At 36.3% G+C, this 19,897-nt stretch overlaps 1 protein-coding gene across 3 annotated transcripts in view; it reads right to left on the reverse strand.

Annotated features, from left to right (window-relative positions):
* The window catches only part of LOC126248759 (extended synaptotagmin-2-B), a 163,675-nt gene that overhangs the window by 3,346 nt on the left and 140,432 nt on the right, over positions 1-19,897 (reverse strand). For all 3 annotated transcript variants that reach the window (XM_049950110.1, XM_049950112.1, XM_049950111.1), the window contains 3 exons: positions 13,627-13,719; positions 10,171-10,267; positions 5,019-5,159 (listed from right to left, as the gene is read on the reverse strand). In XM_049950110.1, coding sequence (XP_049806067.1) covers positions 5,019-5,159; positions 10,171-10,267; positions 13,627-13,719 — 331 coding nt within the window. The remainder of the gene's footprint in view (positions 1-5,018; positions 5,160-10,170; positions 10,268-13,626; positions 13,720-19,897) is intronic.

Consider the following 19,897-nt stretch of genomic DNA (forward strand, 5'->3'; position numbering starts at 1 on the left):
TACCAGTTCAAATTCTCATCAATATGGAAACCTAACAATTTTCAAGTTTCCATCCCATTTATTATTTACTCACTATGCATTACACTTATCATTGGTGTAGTACCCCTACAGGTGCAGAACTGAATATGTTGTGTATTTTTAAAACTGAGGGCGAGATCATTTGCAAAAAATCAGTCGTACTTTTAAGAACATTGTTTACCGTTTCTTCTGAATGAGCCTTGTAGAAGTCCATATGTTATATCCCCCCCTCCCCCAAATCAGAATAGTGTCCCCAAACTACACACTTTCAAATACTAAGTAGAACTTTCTGCCTTCTTTTGGTTACATTTGATACTATCCATTTGTTGGATATACCATCCACTCCACAAAACTTCAATTTATCTAGGCAAACCCTGTGATTCATGCAATCAAATGCCTTAGTTAGGTTGCAGAAAATACCAACTGTTGCTATTTTGTTACAGGAGAATACAGACTAGGTAATAAGAAAGAGACAGGTGAGAGAGAGTCTGTGCTCTGTAATAAATTTTGGATAGTTAATAGCAATATACTGTTTAAGAATTACAGGAGGAGGAAGTATACTTGGGGAAAGCATGGAGATATGGGAAGATACCAGCTGGATTACATCACAATGAGACAGAGATTTCAAAATCATACACAGGATTGTAATGTGTACCCAACAGCAGATATAGATTCAGATCACAATTTATTAAAGATAAAGAGTAGACTGGAATTGAAGAGAATCACCATGGAGAACAAAAGTCTAAAGAAGCAAGATACTGAATTACTGAGATTGAAAATGCATGTCTGAAGTTCTCTGTGGTTGTAAATATTGTGATAATGAGTGCCGCAGCAGGCAGTTCAGTTGAAGAGGAGTGGACATCTCTATCAAGGGCAATCACATAAATTGGACAGACAAATGTAAGTACAAGGAAGTTAATTGTGAAGAAACCTTGCATAACAGAAGAAATACTTCAATTTTTGATAGAAGAAAGAAATTAAGAACTGTTCAGGAAAATATAGGAAAGCAACAATGTAAGTTACTTGAGAATGAAATCAATAGGTAAGTGCAGCAAAAATGTGAGGAGATAAACACAGAAATGGTCATTGGAAAAGATAGATTCAGCATATACAAAAGTCAAAACAATCTTCGGTGAAATTAAAAGCAATAAGCATAAGATTCCAAAAAGAATTCCACTGTTAAATACAAAGGAGAATGTAGAGGGATGAAAAAGAATATGCTGAAGGCCTCTACGAGTGGGACGAACTATCTGCTGATGATGTAGAAAAAGAAATGGGTGGCAGTTATTTGGGGATTCATTAGGAATCCAGCATTAGAGTCAGAGTCTTGGAAAATGTGCAATCAAATAATGTGGAAGGGATGGGAAACATTTCTTTGGAATTTTTAAAATTGTTGGGGGGAAGTAGTAACCAAATGATTATTCAAGCTGCTGTGTATAATCTATGAGACTGGGGACATACCATCAGACAGTTGAAAAAGTAATAATTCCGTAAACAGCAAGGGCAGATAAACATGAGAACGTCCACAACAGTTCATGCTCTAAGTTTATGGCAAGAACAGTATACAAAATAATCAAAAAGAAAATTGAGCATATATTAGACAATAGTCAGTGTAGCTTTAGGGAAGGTAAAGATAGGCAATGCTGATACTAAACTTGATAATGATGGCAAGACTTAAGGAAAATCAAGAAATATTCCTAGGAGATGTGGATCTAGAAAAAGCAGTGAAAAAAGTAAAATTGTGCAATATGTTTGAAATTCTCAGAAAGATTGCTATAATCTACAGGGAAGTTGGATTATATACAAAATGTACAACAACCAAGAGGGTGCAGTAAGCATGGACAACTATGAGCAAAGTTCTTGGATCAAAAAAGGTGTAAGACAGGGACACATGCCTTTTATCCTGCTGTTCAATCTGTAGATTTAAGAAGTGATGACAGAAAGAAAAGTAAGTTTCAGGACTGGAATTAAAATACAGAGTGAAAGCATGTCAGTGATAAGAATGACACTACTACCCTCCGTGGAAATGATGAAGAATTACAAGACCAGTTGAATGGACTGAGCAGTCTAATGAGCACAGAATATGAACTGAGAGCAGACCAAAGCAATATAAGTGTATGGAGGAGTAGCAGAAATGAGATTAGCAATAAACTTGATATAAAAATTGGGGACCACGGAATAGACAAAGTGAAGGAGTCTGCTACAGTGGAAGCAAAATTGTACACGATAGACAAAGCAAGCAGACTAGCTGAGGCAGAGAGGACATTCATTTCTTGACGTCTACTAGTGTCAAACACAGGTCTCAACTTTGGGAAGAGATTTCTGAGACTGTATGTTTGGTGCACAGCATTATGTGGAAGTGACTCACTGCCATGGGAAATCTGGAAAAGAAGAGGACTGAAGCATTTGAGATGTGATGCTATAGAAGGCTGTAGGTGGACTGATAATAAATAAGGTGGTACTCTGCAAAATCATTGAGGAAAGGAATATGTGGACATTAACACTATGCCGTCCGGCGACACCACAGTGGTGTCATGCGCGAAATAGCGGTCAATGGCCGGCGACACCGCAGTGGTGTCATGTGCATAGTATCACTCAGTATCTTTTGCATTCTGTTGGTGTTTTGTTTAGGTAACAATAAGTTACACACGTCAACATGTTGTTTTGTTTATATAAGTACTTGTGCCCCTTCATCGTAGCAGACGATACGATTATTTACGATGAATACGCGGACATTTTGTCTGACATTCTGGATGACTTGGTCAACTGAGAAGAAGACACTGGATATCAAAAAAATGAAAGTGAAGCAGAATCATTGGAAGATAGTGAAATACACCCAAGAAGAATTCGGTGAATGCTACGGTTGCCAACTGATTCGGATGAATCAAACGAAGAAGACAGTGCACAGTGGTCAGACTTTGATTGACCGAGGACCAATAATAAATTTGAATGATCTCCGGGTCCAAACATATTTCCCAAAGACACACAGAGTGTCGAGCATATTGTAGAATTATATATTGGGAATGATCTATTTGTATATATTAGCAATGAAACCAATGAGTACTACAGTCCAAATTGCAATAGAAGGAAACTGGATAAAAATAATGCCAAATTTGTCAATGTTACAGGACCCATACTTGGAAAATGGTTTCAGATTGCTATCCTTATGGGAATTATAAAAAAGCAAGGATCGATGATTATTGGTCAACGAATCCATTGATAGACACACCAATATTTTGCAAAATGATGTCCCACAACCAATTCAGACAAATATTATCATTTTCACATTTTTCCAACAACAACAATAAACTGGATAATGCCGACTGGCTTTACAAAATGCAATTCATAATTGATTATTTTCCAAAAAGTTTAAAGAAACTTTTAATCTAAGTCAAAACATCTCAACTGATGAAGGAATGATACTGCGGCGTGGACAGTTAAATTTTAAAGTTTACTATCCCTTGAAAATCACGAAATATGGCATAATCTTTCGGATGCTATGTGATTTGAGTAAGGGATACATTTCCTCATTCAAAATATATTCCGGCGCTGGACAGCCTTTAGCAAAAACAGTGATGGAACTATTGACACCTTCTTATGGAAAGTGGCATAACCTCTACATGGATAATTATTATTACAGTGCAGAACTTGCACGAAGTTACTTGAAAATAAAATTAGAGTTTGTGGAACGATATGGCAAAATAGAGGATTTCTGGGAAAATTAAAGTGCGCAAGAGTCAATCTGTTTGAAGCTTGTCATTAACGGAAAGGTGACATATTCACACAGATATGGAGAGCTTCGAAAATTAAAACGATATGAATGATCTCTACAATACATAATCCCACTTTGACTGGCACTCACAGAAAATGTAAAAAAACCAATTACACAATAAAAAAACCTGAAAGTGTATTAGACTACAACAAATACATGAACGGATTGGATCGGGCAGACCAATATTTGAGTTATTGCCTATATACAGAAAAACGATAAAATGGTCAAAAAAAATTTGCATATACCTTTATCATTGCACATTATTTAATGCATTCCGTACATCTCAATATTTCAATACAGAACACAAGAGTCTCTGATTTCACGATTTTTTATTGAAAGTGTCTGCTTCGTGGATAAAAGACCATGTACCTGCTTCTGAGCAAAACTTGGAGGTTGCCACTACATCACGTATGTCTCATCACGTTCTGGTTGACAGACCTTCCAGTCACATAATCCAACACCATCTAATACTTATTTCCGAAAAGAATAAAGAAAAACGGAGAAACTGCCTTGTATGTTCCAAAAACAAAAAAGAACAACAACAAAATTAATGTGTAAGTCTTGTGGAGTTGCATAACATCTTGGAGACTGTTTTGATGCATATTATATGAAAGAGAAATACTAAGTACCAAAGACAATGCAAATAAACAAACATATAAAACAAACAAATTTTGTATTTATTTACATATGTATATCTTTGACATTTCATGGAAGTAGGGGAAGAGGGTTGAGAACATAATCTCCCGATAATGTCAAGAACGGCCGACGACAAGCCAAGTAATCTGAATTAGTGCTGTCGGCGCCAAGGAAATACATTTGTACAAGACGTGCAGAGGGTAAAAACTATGGGGGGGGGGGGGAACAAATTTGAATATATCCTACTAATACCTGGGGATGATGGGCGCAAGTGCTACTATGAGAAGAAGAGGTTGGCACGGGAGAGGAAATCATGGTGGGCTATATCATCAATGAGGTGCAACACTGAAGAACACATACTAGCAATGGTACAGAAAAGTGTGTATCCTCTACTGAAAAGATACAATAGATTAATCCAATGTTTTTCACATCTCTGTTTCTTGGCAGCTGTTGGTATGAAGTGAATCTGATCACAAAGGTACTTCCCTTGACACTTATAAGTAACCTACTACCAAGGAACAAATCATACTGCCAACTGTAGGAGCACAACTGTGTTTTTGAAAAGTGTAAAAATACTGCAGAATGTATTTACCTGGCCCATGGTAGGACTCTGCTGCAAGAATCCTTTTCGAGTAACAACAGAAACCTCTAGTTGCCTATTTCGCATGTCAGCCTGAGAGATAAGATATTCAAATGTTTCATCATAAACAGGGTTGCAGTTGTCCTTCAGCGTCTGAAATGAAAATTTTTTAAAGTAGAATAACCATTAAATATTACCATATATTAGCAACACTATAAATTTTTGTTACTAGTATTATAAAAGTTTGTAATCTAAATAATGCAATGACACACAATAATATGTTACAATTACAATGTTTATATAATTACTTGAGTAGTATACTTGGTGTAAGGCTTGCTAGTTGATACCATTTAGGCGGCATGTGGGTAACGTAACTTAAATTTAACTATTTCATGCATGTGCTTGTGCCAAGTACTTGTCTTGTGTAGTGTAGTGTAGTATGCTGTGCTGTACTGTACTGTACTGTACTGAACTGAAATGTAGTGTGTCATGTTTGTTGCTTCCAATGATGATGATGCGAAAATGGAGATGGTAAAATGTGGTGCCACCACATATCCTAATTATCTCAACAAGCACCCAGCAGACCATCCAGTTTACTGTCCCCAATGGATGGATGAATTATTGTCAACACTGTCCCATGTTCACACTCTATGGGAAACTGCAGAGATGGAACAGGAATTTTAATATCACTTCTTCTCATTTTGCTGGCCAAGCTCTACAGGGCATTTTTTCATTGTCAGGATTTGAACCTGCTACCTCGATATCCAACACTTCTGCACAAACATGCATTAGCAATCTCTACTAAAGAGACAGGTATCTAGGGGACAGTGCTAAGCTGATTTTTTTCCACGAGACTTGATGTAACAGGAAAAAATATGTAGAATTATATTTAAAAATCAACTGCACTATTTCAAGAATCTGGGATGCAATTAGAGATTAAACAAGGAAAGAAAATTATTTTTACTGAAGCTGTATCTTGTAATTTATTGGCTAGTTTCCACCACATGGTAAATTACCATATTTTTTCTCCTATATAGTTCATTGTTTGCAGAAAATTATGGATATACGACAACTTAGCAAGAATTCTAAAGAGGTACACAGGTGTAAACAATATACAGCCTTCATCATATTTCATGGAAATTAGTTACAGTACTTGATATTGACTGTCAGTGTTACACCCACGGACATGAATGTACAGCAAATTGAATGTAGTGCTCACATAAATACTTGCACAGAGAATATATCACTTTCAATTTAGTAACACTTCATAAAAATACAAATATATTTTAACAGTTTAAAATAATAGTGTAACCTACAAATTATTATGTGCCTGTATTGAGTGTCATGTATTTTTGTAGCTACAATGTTGTGTGCATGCTTGTTCTGACAAGTCTGTGATTATCCAATGTACTTGTCACAAGAATACTACATTAAGCCACTGACTGGCCTAGGCATTATAAAACAGTGATGAAGATAAAAAAAAAGGGAGGGATGCCCAACATCTTCACTGACTGTTTTGCGAATTCAGAATTTCTTTCCCAATAACATAATTTGAACCTTATTCATGTAGTACTCTATCTAGTGAACTGTTAAGGTGCCCCTAGGAAGATAGCTCCTGTGAATGATAGCATGAATGGTTTTACCAGTACTGCTTCAACATTAAGACTAATTTGTCTCTAAAACTGATTCCAAGTAGGCATGGCTGTGTGGGACAATAGTTAATGCATTACTAATAATGGGTATGAGACTATACTTGATTATACTGGAGAGAGTCAAACCATTCCATTCCAAAACCATTCCATTCCAAAATTAATACAGAATTATTTAGTGACTGGCAACTGCTTGAGCTTCTAAGAAGTATCTTTTAGGCATTCAGCTGTATTAAGTTTATTCCATTTAGCAGTCTTCATTCACAATATTTATATCTGCATTAGGTGTTTGATTTTGAAATTATGTACTTTCATCCTCAGAAATCCTTATGGTCATCTGAAGATGAGGTTATATAACCAAAAAATCAATGATATAGTGTGTAAGTGTGTCCATCATAAATAGAAGACATGAAGTGAATATTTAAGACGTACTAAAAATACTGCTGCTTTAATATGAATCATATTTACAATTAACAGAATAGACTAAATACTTCTGTTAGGTGATTCTGAATCAAGCAAGTGCTGTGCAACTATGCAACTCCAAATAATTAAGAGTATAAGAAGAAAATGATAGTATGGATGATCGTGTTATGGGACAACTAGGAGTACAAAGATGTAGTATAAATCTAGGAAACAGTGAACAATTAGTTACATATTAGATGAATGGGTCGATTGTCTGGCAATGACTAAAATTAGTTTGGCAAGGTGTAAAACTTGAGTACTGATGCTACCTAAGTGCCCACGCTCTGACCAAATAGAGAACAGGTATGCAGGGTATGTCAGTGTGTGTGTGTGTGTGTGTGTGTGTGTGTGTGTGTGAGTGAGAGAGAGAGAGAGAGAGAGAGAGAGAGAGAGAGAGAGAGAGAATGGGGGATTACTTGTGTCCAAAGGACACTGTACTAAAGCTCTGTAAAGTTATCAACCTGATAATGTGCCTCTTTAGTTTCAGGTAAATTCACCCTCTAAAATCTTCATTAGCTAATTAACATGTCTGTTCAAAATAAATAATGATTTATTATCACAACACAGTCAAATACAATTGTTGCATTTATTGCTTTAAGCTGACTATGATCAGCTTATATTTAGTAATTTCAACACTTAATATACCACAGGTCATCACTTCACACAGTTAAAAAGTGGTTTAACAGAGTTTTTCACGTGGCTACACAGATAATTGACTTTGTAAGTTTAAATTACACTGGCTAAACACAGATTGAATGACACAATAACTGTACTGTTTGATTAGTGGACACAAACTAAGATCACAGTATCTGAACTGATTGAATGTTTGCCCACCGCTGACTGACTAATAACATTGTGCCTTTATTGACCGAGTATCATCTGCAGACTTAATACTGACTATATGAAGTTTATGTAACTATTGCTAGCCTCCGATTGCTTGTAGCATTGAGTGCCACAACTATTTATAGACAAGAATATTACAGAAAATTACAAATTAGTAAAACGTGAAGTTATTCCAATTGAGATGTTAACATAAAATTCAAGAAAATTTAAACGATCAAACATACAATAGGTGATGTTTGTTTCACTACTAGATGTATAATTACAAAATAGCAAAATTATTGGTACAGTTTTATGGGAGAGCAATTTAATGTGCACAGAGATTTTTAAAGTTCACTGAAAAGTTTACACAAAGTTAAATTTTCTAGTTGGAATAATTAACAGATTAACATGTTATTTAAGTGAAAGTATACGTTTTCAGAAATGGAAAACTCTGTGCTACAAAACAGTATTACTGGATTTTGGAAAGAAGCACATTTTAAGATTTGAACATTCTGGAACATGAGCCTTTAGAATATAAATAACTTTATGATATAAATCTTTTGGAAAGAGTAAAACATATGTTGAAAAGTGGAGAAACAGGGCTTTCAGATGAAACAAACAAGTTTTAGCATCATTGAAATTTTACATTCACAAGGTTTGCAGGTATGGTAAATCATGAATATTTTTTTAAATGAAATGTTTTCATATCAACTATATGTACTACTGTCATTAGCAATCGCTAAATTATACAGTGAGTAACAAAGTTTAATAAAAGAATGTTTCAATAATGGTTTAGTAATTCTATGTACTTATCATGTATATACTACTAACGAAAATATGCCAGAAAAATATAGCATCAGGAGTGGTATAAGAGCAAGTAGGATAATCCCACGTTGCTCTACTACAGTTCAGCTAGATTTTCAATCTAGAAGGTGAGACCGTACAAGATCGTTTTGAGTATCAGAGAAAGGTTTAACACCCGAAGTTCCATGAGCCCACATTCTAGTGCGAATCAAGAAACATATTACTTCCTCCAGAATATGTTTAGTGTAAATACCAATAGAAAAAATTATGGGTTTGTACAGAGGAATGCAGATTATTAATTTTTCCTGTATATCACCTACAAATGAAACAGGATTGGGCGAAATGATTCTGTACACTTTGTACACAATGCCACAGATGTACAAAGGCCTGCAGCGTATGGGTGTAGTACTATGTTGTTTATCTGTACATTTTACCTGTTTCACACATTAATTCTGTGATTTCAGAATAAAGAAAATTGCTGACTGAATATGAGCATTCTTAGCATTTTTTCTGAACTTTTCTAGTGGCAGAGATTTTACTTCTGTGAGCAGATGATGTGTATGTGAAAGGGTGTGTAGAACACTGTAACAAGATACTTTGTTTTTGTTATTACTTTGTTCAGTTTTCATAACAGGTGTAACAAGTGACAGTTTCTGACACAGATGAGCTGTATGGTCTCACCAGGTGAACTTGCGATGAATTAAAAAACCACGAAGTTTCACTGCACCCACATTATTAAAGAACTCACTATCACCAGGAGTACATAATATTTGTTGCATACTGTTTTCATTTTGTTTATAGTGAAACGTCCCTAAGTTATAGTGAATAATACATCTGCTTCATAAACTGCCTGAGTAGGTTGTTACCACACTGGATAATAAGGTTGTCATCTGCCAACAGTAAAAACTGTAGCCCAAGCCAGAGAACAATATCATAAGTAACACTAATTTGTATTTGTACCTTGAAAACACACACACACACACACACACACACACACACACACACACACACACACCTCTTGCTCACAGTTAGGGTAATGATGGTGAGAGCTATGACAGCAGCTGAACAATAATTTGTGAGCAGTTCTACATAAGCAGATTAAGATTTATGGCAGAGAACCTTCCATTTTGCTTATGAAACCCTCAGCTTACATTGAGTCATGAAACTTGAAAAAATATGTATGATAAATGCTCACCAAGTAGTAGGTGCAGAATCATCAGTTATAAAACCAAGAATTTCTATATGCTATTCCTGAATTATTGGTCTGTCTCATTGTTATACTGTTCTTAGTTTATTTTGCTGTTCATATGGATCAACCATTAAAATATTGGGCAATATAACTTTCTTCTCTACACTTACTTATATAAAAGAGTTTACATTGTCCAAATTACAAATGTTAGTAATTTTAAATTATAACAGGAACTTACATCAGTTTTTCGTTTGGAATCCTTGGAACGTTCTGGAAGCAGATACAGCTTCACATATGGATCAGGGATACTGTTTGGATCCTTCAGTGGCAGATTACTGAAAGAAGTGAGGAATAAACTCTTGAATGTTGTCATGACAATGTGTCACATAGTTAACAGTCTTTAACCAAGTACAATAACCTAAAATTTATTTGTATATAAAAATATACAGCAACATTTTCTTTCAATGTTGGATAAAACTGGAGATTTCATTAAAAGTATTTTCATAACAAAGAAACAATTAATATAGTTCCTGTGATAAAAGTTAATCATGACCAAACCACTCTCTACAACAATGTACACACTGACATCACAGAAACTAATCACATTCTTTTCTGCTGGCATAATGTGCTCTTACTGAAACATCTGTTCTTAATTCAGGATCCATCTTATGCACTAGCGCAGATAAGCCTAAGTGAAGAAATAAAATGTTACAAGCTTAGAAAGTACTGCTAATCAGATTGAGGCATGCTACCAATTCTAGACGTTACAAGTTTTCAGTTTAATAGAATCTAGAAGTGTGAGTTGAAAACAAGTGCACCCGACACATATACCAGATGACAAATTCCAAATTGGTATCTAGATCACTTATGCAGTATCAGGTAAAGAGGGTTATATCAAGGCATCTTCACACTACACGTATCCTTCACTGCAGTTCACTATCCTATGTAACCTTCAACTGGGATTAGATGTATGAGAGCACAGTTATTTTACTGAAGATGGGAAACTCAGAGGCTTGTCAAATTTAGTGTTACATATAGCCAGTTCTTTAACATTTGATATGGAACATTTTATGCCAAATTCTTTTGTATTTGCTATTTATTTATTAGGTGATTCTTAGCAAAAAACAGAACTATATGTATGTAAAAAATAGTTCTCAGCATACATTACAGCCTCTTTACAAACTGCTTGCCCCTCAAGAACCATATTAAATAATACAAAATTGAAGTATGAACTGGAAAATTTTGATAAATGTGCATAGCATGAGAGAACTTGATACCCTAAAACACTAATTTTTCACATTTCCAACAGAAAAATTCCATCTCAGGCTGCTGTTTACATAATTTTCAACTTCATATGTCCAGTTGACTGCTGTGCACGACATAAGTCACATCATAATATGGGGGATTTTGTATCAGTGCATTAACTGTTTTTAAGCAATATCTTTGCTGCTGTTCTACACAGTGTGTATGGAAGCCACATATCCATTCTTTAGGTGGAAGGAGTATACAGAGGGTCTATACAAGGGTGATGTACTTGTGGACATTATTATAGAAATGGAAGAGGACGTAGATGAAGATGAGATGAGAGATACGATACAGCGTAAAGAATTTGACAGAGCAGTGAAAGACCTGTCACAACCAGGCCCCAGGAGTAGACAACATTCCATTAGAACTACTCATAGCCTTGGGAGAGCCAGCCAACTCTTCCATTTGGTGAGCAAGACGTATGAGACAGGAGAAATGCCCTCAGACTTAAACAAGAATGTAATAATTCCTATTCCAAAGAAAGCAGGTGCTGATAGGCGTGAAAATTACCAAACTATCAGTTTAATAAGACACGGCTGCAAAATACTAACATGAATTCTTTACACACGAGTGGAAAAACTGGTAGAAGCTGACCTCGGGGAAGATCAGTTTGGATTCCGCAGAAATGTATGAACACACGAGGCACCCCACAACTTATCTTAGAAGATAGGTTAAGGAAAGGCAAACATACATTTCTAGCATTTGTAGACTTAAAGAAAGCTTTTGATAATGTTGACTAGAAGACTCTCTTTCAAATTCTGAAGAAGGCAGGGGTAAAATACAGGGAGCGAAAGGGAAAAATTTGGCGTAGGCATTAAAATCCAGGGAGGAGAAATAAAAACCTTGAGGTTTGCCAATTATATTGTAATTTTGTCAGAGACAGCAAACGACTTGGAAGAACAGCTGAATGTAATGGACAGTGTCTTTAAAGGAGGGTGTATGATGAACACCAACAAAAGCAAAATGAGGATAATGGAATGCAGTCCAATTAAATCACATGATGCTGAGGGCATTAGATTAGGAAATGAGACACTTAAAGTAGTAGATGAATTTTGCTATTTGGGCAGCAAAATAACTGAGGGTGGTTGAAGTAGAAAGGATGTAAGAGGTAGACTGACAATGGTAAGGAAATTGTTTCTGAAGAAGGGAAATTTGTTAACATTGATTATAGATTTAAGGGCCAGGAAGTTTTTTCTGAAAGTATTTGTATGGAGTTAGACATGTATGGAAGTGAAACATGGACAATAAACAGTTTAGCCAAAAAAAGAATAGAAGCTTTTCAAATGTGGTACTACAGAAGAACGCTGAAGATCAGATGAATAGATCACGTAACTAATGAGGTGGTACTGAACAGAATGGGGGAGAAGAGGAATTTATGGCACAACTTGACTAGACGAAGGGATCAGTTGGTAGGACACATTCTGAAGCATCATGGGGTCACCAATTTAATATTGGAGGATTGGAGGAAAGTGTGTGTGGGGGGGGGGGGGGAGGGGGGAGGGGGGGCAACAATCATAGGAGGAGGCCAAGAGATGAATACACTAAGCAGATTCATAAGGATGTAGGTTACAGTAGTTACTTTGAGGTGAAGATGATTGCACAGGATACAGTAGCATGGAGAGCTGCATAAACCAGTCTTTGGACTGAAGACCACCACCACCACCACCACCACCACCAACAACAACAACAACAACAACAACAACAACAACAACTACTACTACTACTACTACTACTTAATTACGGTTGCCAGTCATCTGTATTCAGAATTGAGTTCAATACTATGAATGACACTTTTTCTTCCACTTTATCTCAACTGTACCATTTCAAACTAAGTACATGACAGGGTCAGGGCTTAAGGCTGATACAGATATCAGCAATATGCAGTTAATGGACATCATTCATCCATCATTCTTTCAGCTAACGTCCCACAATGTATTCATATTTCATTACTACTATGAGCACATTGTGTCATAAGGTTCATATGAAACTACCAATCTGATATCACATTGCTCTCTGATGTCTTGAAAACATACAATGTTCACTGTATGCCTATCTATCTATGTGTGCATTACAGCAAATGAATAAAGCAACCTTTCTAGCAAAACACAGTAAATGGAACGGAGATCAGTTCTGCCACCCACTCTATATTATTGAACTTTGTAGTGATCACAAGTCTACCATTGAATTGATATAATTTACACAAAGAGGTCTATGATAAAATGTCAAGAAAAATACTATGGAAATATTTGGCCAGTTATGAAACGCAAGGAGTTGAGAAAGTAAGAACAGTTATCACTTTCACACTGTATGCTACACATTTACAAGCAGTACACAGTAAAATATATAGTTAGTACTAAAAATAGTTATAGTAGACCCACTAAATACTTACACAACCCTGTGGACAACAACAATTAATCTCTGACGCTGCTGGCTGTAGCGAAGTGTCAACTGGATTCGGCCCAAGTTATATTCTCCAGCAGATCTGCAAACATTTATATTTGTTTATATACATTTGTTAAGTAATGCTGTTAATGGAACAGAGTTCAAAGGCTTAGTGTCCAAACATCATATCTAGAAAACTGCCAGTTTTTCAGCTGAGGTAACTTTTGCCAAAGATTGCATATCCAATTTCAATACTTATCAAAATAATGAAATCATAATTTTTTCTTAGGTTGCATAGCATATAAACACACACATTATGTGAATTGATGAAACTTTGTTTTGCTTGCATAGCAACAGCCAATTAGAGTCAAACAATTGTGGACTAGAATAAGATTCTTGTTTCTAAAGGAATACATTGGCTTATTGCTAGAAGACTGGCCTGTTATTTTCATTGCCAGTAGCAAACGATATTCACAGCTGACTGTTAAATTATTTAGAAAGTCTACCTCTACTTCCGAGTCAAAGTTACCTGTTAATCTTGGAGATCATGTTATATAGCAGAATATTACATGTTACATCACCTATAAATCATGTATTATCTGCTTTTTTATCTTCAATGGAGGATTTTAGTGACAGGAAGATCAGGCTTAACATCTTGATAAAATTAACTTGACTGACTCTTCAAACAAAATGCATATTGTGAGAAATAGAATGTAATACAAAAAATAAGCAGATCATTTAAGTTTTTGGAGTAATCATCTTAGATTTCCTGTTAGAAAGGACATAATTATTACCAAAATTTTGATGAATAAAATAATTTTGGGCATTAGGCCATGTCACTGCAAAGCAATGCAGCAGCTAAACTATTGATGTTTTGATCGACTTGCTGCAATCCTCTTCAGAGCCAGAAGAAGACCACAGCAAGTCGGTTGAAACATTAATAATTTTGTTGCTTTAGTGTTTTTACAGTGACACAGCCCAATACCCAAAATTATTTTATTCAAAATGACACTGGTCATGGAAGCCTAAAAACTTATATGACCAAAATCATTTAGTATGAATAATTTTTTTTCATTCAAATTTGATCCAAGAGTAACACACAACCTGTGACATACAGTATTTTAATGGCATTTAAGGTATATTAAGTATGTTTGAATTTTTTTTAGGTTCCTCCAGGAGTGAAGAGCGGAGGAGAATATTGAAGTGCAGAAGTAACGACAAACAGACACACCATGCTCATCTGTCTTTCTACCGAAATGTGAAGCCAACTGTGAACCAACAACAGCATTGCCATGGTTCTCTAGTTGTTCATCAATTAGGTGTGTGACTTAACAATCAAGTTACTGATAAAAAGAGTAAAAATATAGGAAAAATCTATAGAAACTATAGCAAATAATAATGAGGTGAAAAGAGTAATTAAGGTTAATGACAGACAAAATGGTGCACAAGAGTATCTATCTAAAATAATGGAGAGGAAGAAGTAACAGAGCAGTGAAGCTAAATCAGATGAAAAGAAAAAAATGAATGAAATCACCCTGGAAATGAACATGTACATAGGAATGCAAACACAATGACCCCAATAAATCTATTAAAAGCACAAGGCTACACAATGTGCTTCAGAAAATGTTGTCAAAATGTCACTGAGCAAGACAAAACAAACAAATGAAAACCACTAGGGTGTGCACGATGTAAGTGAACAAAGATGATACCTACATTGATTTGTTAAAGAACCTGGGAAAGAACTGAAAAGGATCAAAACTGATTTGTGTAGAAAACAGGGCTAGTGCTGTGTGGTTTGTCAGAAATTTTTCTTGACCCCATAATGAAGAAAGTGACAAAGAACCAAATTTAACACAATGCACTAGATGATGACAAAAGGTGTAAGCATACGCTTGCTACGAAGGTGCCAGAATGCCAGAAAGAATTCATAACTGAACACACAAATTCATTTCCTTGTGTGATATTTTGTGATACTCTTAAGGATACTGCAGAAAAGTACTTTGCAGCAGATTTTGATACATCCAAAAATGTATTAACCCTTTTCAGATACATTAAGAGGCCAAAGCATTTCTCCAGAAAAATAGTTTCTATGAATATTTTCGTAACAACTTCAATCTTCCATGATACATGAAATGACTAGCATGACAAATGGTATGTGTTTGAGAAAATAGATAACAAGGAAATGTTGGAAAAGCAGGAGAAACATGTGAAACAGAAAGTGAAAATTAGGATATGTTCAACGAAAAGGCATATCTTGGTAAGTCATGTTTATAAAATTTGACTTCAAAACTGCAAATACTGTTGCTTTTTCTGACAAATGCCATGTTTAACAAAAAAAAGAATTTCCATTTACACTCTTACAATCACTGCAAGTACTATGAACGTTAGGCGGGAGGTGAGAAAACTTTGATTTCATGGTCGAGTGGCTGTTCGTAAGCCATACATCACGCCGGTAAATGCCAAACGCCCCTCGCTTGGTGTAAGGAGCATAAACATTGGACAATTGAACAGTGGGAAAATGTTGCGTGGAGTGAGGAATCGTGGCGATCCGATGGCAGGGTGTAGGTATGGCGAATGCCTGGTGAACATCTGCCAGTGGGTGTAGTGCCAACAGTTAAATTTGGAGGCGGTTGTGTTATGGTGTGGCGGTGTTTTTCATGGAGGGGGCTTGCACCCCTTGTTGTTTTGTGGAGCATTATCACAGCACAGGCCTACATTGATGTTTTAAATGCCTTCTTGCTTCTCACTGTTGAAGAGCAATTCGGGGGTGGTGATTGCATCTTTCAACACGATCAAGCACCTGTTCACAATGCACGGCCTGTGGTGGAGTGGTTACATGATCATAACATCCTTCTAAAGGACCAGCCTGCACAGTGCTGACCTGAATCTTACAGAACGCCTTTGGGATGTTTTGCAATGCTGACTTCATGACAGGCCTCACCGACCGACAGTGATACCTCTCCTCAGTGTAGCACTCCATGAAGAATGGGCTGCCATTCACTAAGAAACCTTCCAGCACCTGACTGAAAGCATTCCTGCGAGAGTGGAAGCTGTCTTCAAGGCTAAGGGTGGGCCAACACCATACTGAATTCCAGCATTGCCAATGGAGGGTGCCATGAACTTTTAAGTCATTTTCAGCCAGGTGTTCAGATACTTTTGATCATATAGTGTATGTGTAGTGAACAACAACAGAACTCATTTAAAAATGATTATAATGAGAACAATTTCCAAGTTTATGGAAGAGACGGCAGTGCATATCTGCTTTAAGGGCCATGGGCTGGAACAGTGCTACAGTGGTTCCATGAGAAATAAATATATACATACATGAAATTTAGCAGATTAGATTTCATAAAGCATTATTATTCCTGATTTTATAAAACTCTAGAGTCATCCGAAATCATAGCTACAGGTAGATGACTACAGTAAAGAAGATACCCCTTATATGACGCAGCATGTGGAAGACAACTGAGAGTTACTGTACAAGGTTAATGAACCTTCATTATTGCAAAAATTAATAGAAATTTTCAGTGTGTCAGCTGTAATCTGGTGGAGTGTGTAACCTCTTTAGACTCAAACAACCTAATATCACTAACCTTTTTTTCACAGTTCTTTCATTTACTCAAGTGTTGCCAGGAACAAATGAAATAATTTCATGCAATAGTGTAAAGTCAGATGAAGTCAATAAAAAATAACTAACTATTAATTTATTGACTCAGTTAACTGCACTTCATTACTCCTCATCAAAAGTACAGGTTTTGCAGATATAGTTTTCCAAGGTGGGGCTCCACAGCTGCAATATGTTTAATGAAAGACATTTTTATACACCATCAGCTGCTCATAAACTATACTGAAATGTGCAACTAGTTTCACTCTTTGAGTAACATCTTCTGGCACTCAACAAAAAGTAGTTCTGATGTATTTCACAGTTGTCTTAATATAAACATAAATAAGACAAACAACAATATTTAGATTATATGTCACTAACACACTTCTGATAACTGGACACATCTGTACTCCACTGCAAAGGCAGCATATACATTTTTTGCCAGACCTATCCTAGAACTGCAGTTCTCACATTGCTGGTGGTCACTGAGCTCGCTCCAATCAGAGAGACATAGAAAACCTGCAACACAATACCATACAGACAAGTAAAAACAAAAGTGTGTTACTGATGTGTAACATAAATACTGATGTCTGCCTATTTATGTCAATATTATGGCAACTATGTTTAATATATCAGAAAGTGAGTGACTGTAACAACTTTTTGTCCAGTGCCAGAAGATAGCCCACAGATTGAAACTAGTAGCACATTTCAATAAAGTTTATACAGCAGCTATGGTCTCAACATGAAGCCCTGAAATGCCAACAAGAACAAATGTAACACAAAACTGTTTTCTATTACAATAAAATAAGGACTGAGGAACATTAAAAAAAGGTCTATTTGCAAAAACTGGATTACATTGACAGGAGTAAGAGATCAATACATGAAAGGAATATTTCAGACCTGACAGCTTATTCAGGAATTGGTAAGGTCAGAAAAAAATATTACCTGAATATCTTCTTAAAGAGGACATGAATGATACTTAGCAACATATCAGTCTGTAATATTATCTCATCATATAAGGCAATCCCAAAAGTAACTTCTCCAGTGCATTGGGGATGCAGAGAGACTGTTTATGTGGTTGTTGGCCACATGGCCATGATTGGTGCTTCTCCCACTCCCAAATAAGGATGTGCAAGCTTCGCTTTGATGCTCAGTCTTGGCTTGGCAGCCTCTCAAAATGGAGCTCACATTAAACACTACCATCATGTGCAAAGTTCATGCAGTTATTCTATTTCCCACTGCAAAAGGCATTAAACTAGTTGAAATTCATTGCCAATTGATGAAGGTGTATGCACAGTCATGCATGACTGTCAAAAACGTTTGCAAGTGGTGTAGAGAGTTTACAGCAGGTTGTACTGAAATTCATCACAAAGAAAGGAGTGGCAGGCCATTAGTTTCTGATGAGAAGTTGTGAAGGTTGAGGAAATCATGAGTTAAGATCGGAGGATCATTCTTGATGCTCTCTGCAATCTGGTTCTTGATATTTCTTAAAGTACCATCCATAGGATTTTAACAGAAAAGTTGTAATACTGGAAAGTGTGTGCAAGATGGGTACCACATATGCTGAGATATGATCACAAACAGCAGCAATTTGATTTTTCCTGTGAATTTCATCACCACTACGCAGACAAAAGGACAACTCTTTGGACCTGATTGTCACAGGTGACAAAACCTGGGCATTCCACTTCACACCCGAGACAAAACAACAGTCACGCAAGTGGTAGCATCACTCTTCACTTAAGCTGTGAAAATTCAAACATACAGTCTGCTGGTAAACTCATGGGAACTGTGTTTTGAGAATGGAAGGGGGTACTCTTGGTTGACATTCAGTGTGCTGAGACAACAATAAATCTGGCATATACTGTGAAACATGGAACAAATTCAGAAGGGCAACTCAGAACCAGAGACAAGGAATGATGATCAAGAGCATAAGCATTCTCCATGGCAACGTTTGCCCACACATTGGCCATCAAACTGCCTATCTCCAACAAAACTTTGGGTGGAACTTCATCACTCACCTGGAATACAAGGAGGTCTTGGCACCAAGCGACTATCACCTGTTTGCTAAGTTAAAGGGGCATTTGTCTGGATGGTGGTTCTGCTCTGATGATGACATGAAAGATGAGATTCAGTGCTTCCTAAAGGATAAGGTGGCAAGCAAGTATGAAATGGATATTGTAAAACTGCCACAGCATCTACAAAAGTGCATCAACCAAAATGGTATTTATGTAGAAAAATATAGGATTCTTCAACCATTAAAATGGTGTAACTGTTATAGAAAATAAACAAACCTACCAACAAACTGTCAGATCCCTGATACACAGAATCAGTGATGTATTTTGTTCCAAAGATGGACAAATGAGCTACTAAGCAGATGGTCATAATGTTTTGGCTCATCAGTGTCATCTTTGGGCATGCTACAAGGTCACCATGTGAAATTCCCACAATATTTCCTTGAAATAACAGCCTAAACTATTTCAGGTGACCGTAGCAGTTGTCCCCAGAAAATGTCCAGCAGCTGTCTCACGAAAATATTGTCAGAACTTCACCAAGATAATCTTGTAACAGACTAGAGAACTATATACTACATTCTTTTCACAACAGTACTATCTTATGAGCTGAAAAAAAACATGATATATTGCAATAATGGATTTGATGAGTCAAGCAGCCATAT

This window comes from Schistocerca nitens, chromosome 3 (genome assembly GCF_023898315.1).
Source record: "Schistocerca nitens isolate TAMUIC-IGC-003100 chromosome 3, iqSchNite1.1, whole genome shotgun sequence".
Taxonomy (NCBI): Eukaryota; Metazoa; Arthropoda; class Insecta; order Orthoptera; family Acrididae; genus Schistocerca; species Schistocerca nitens.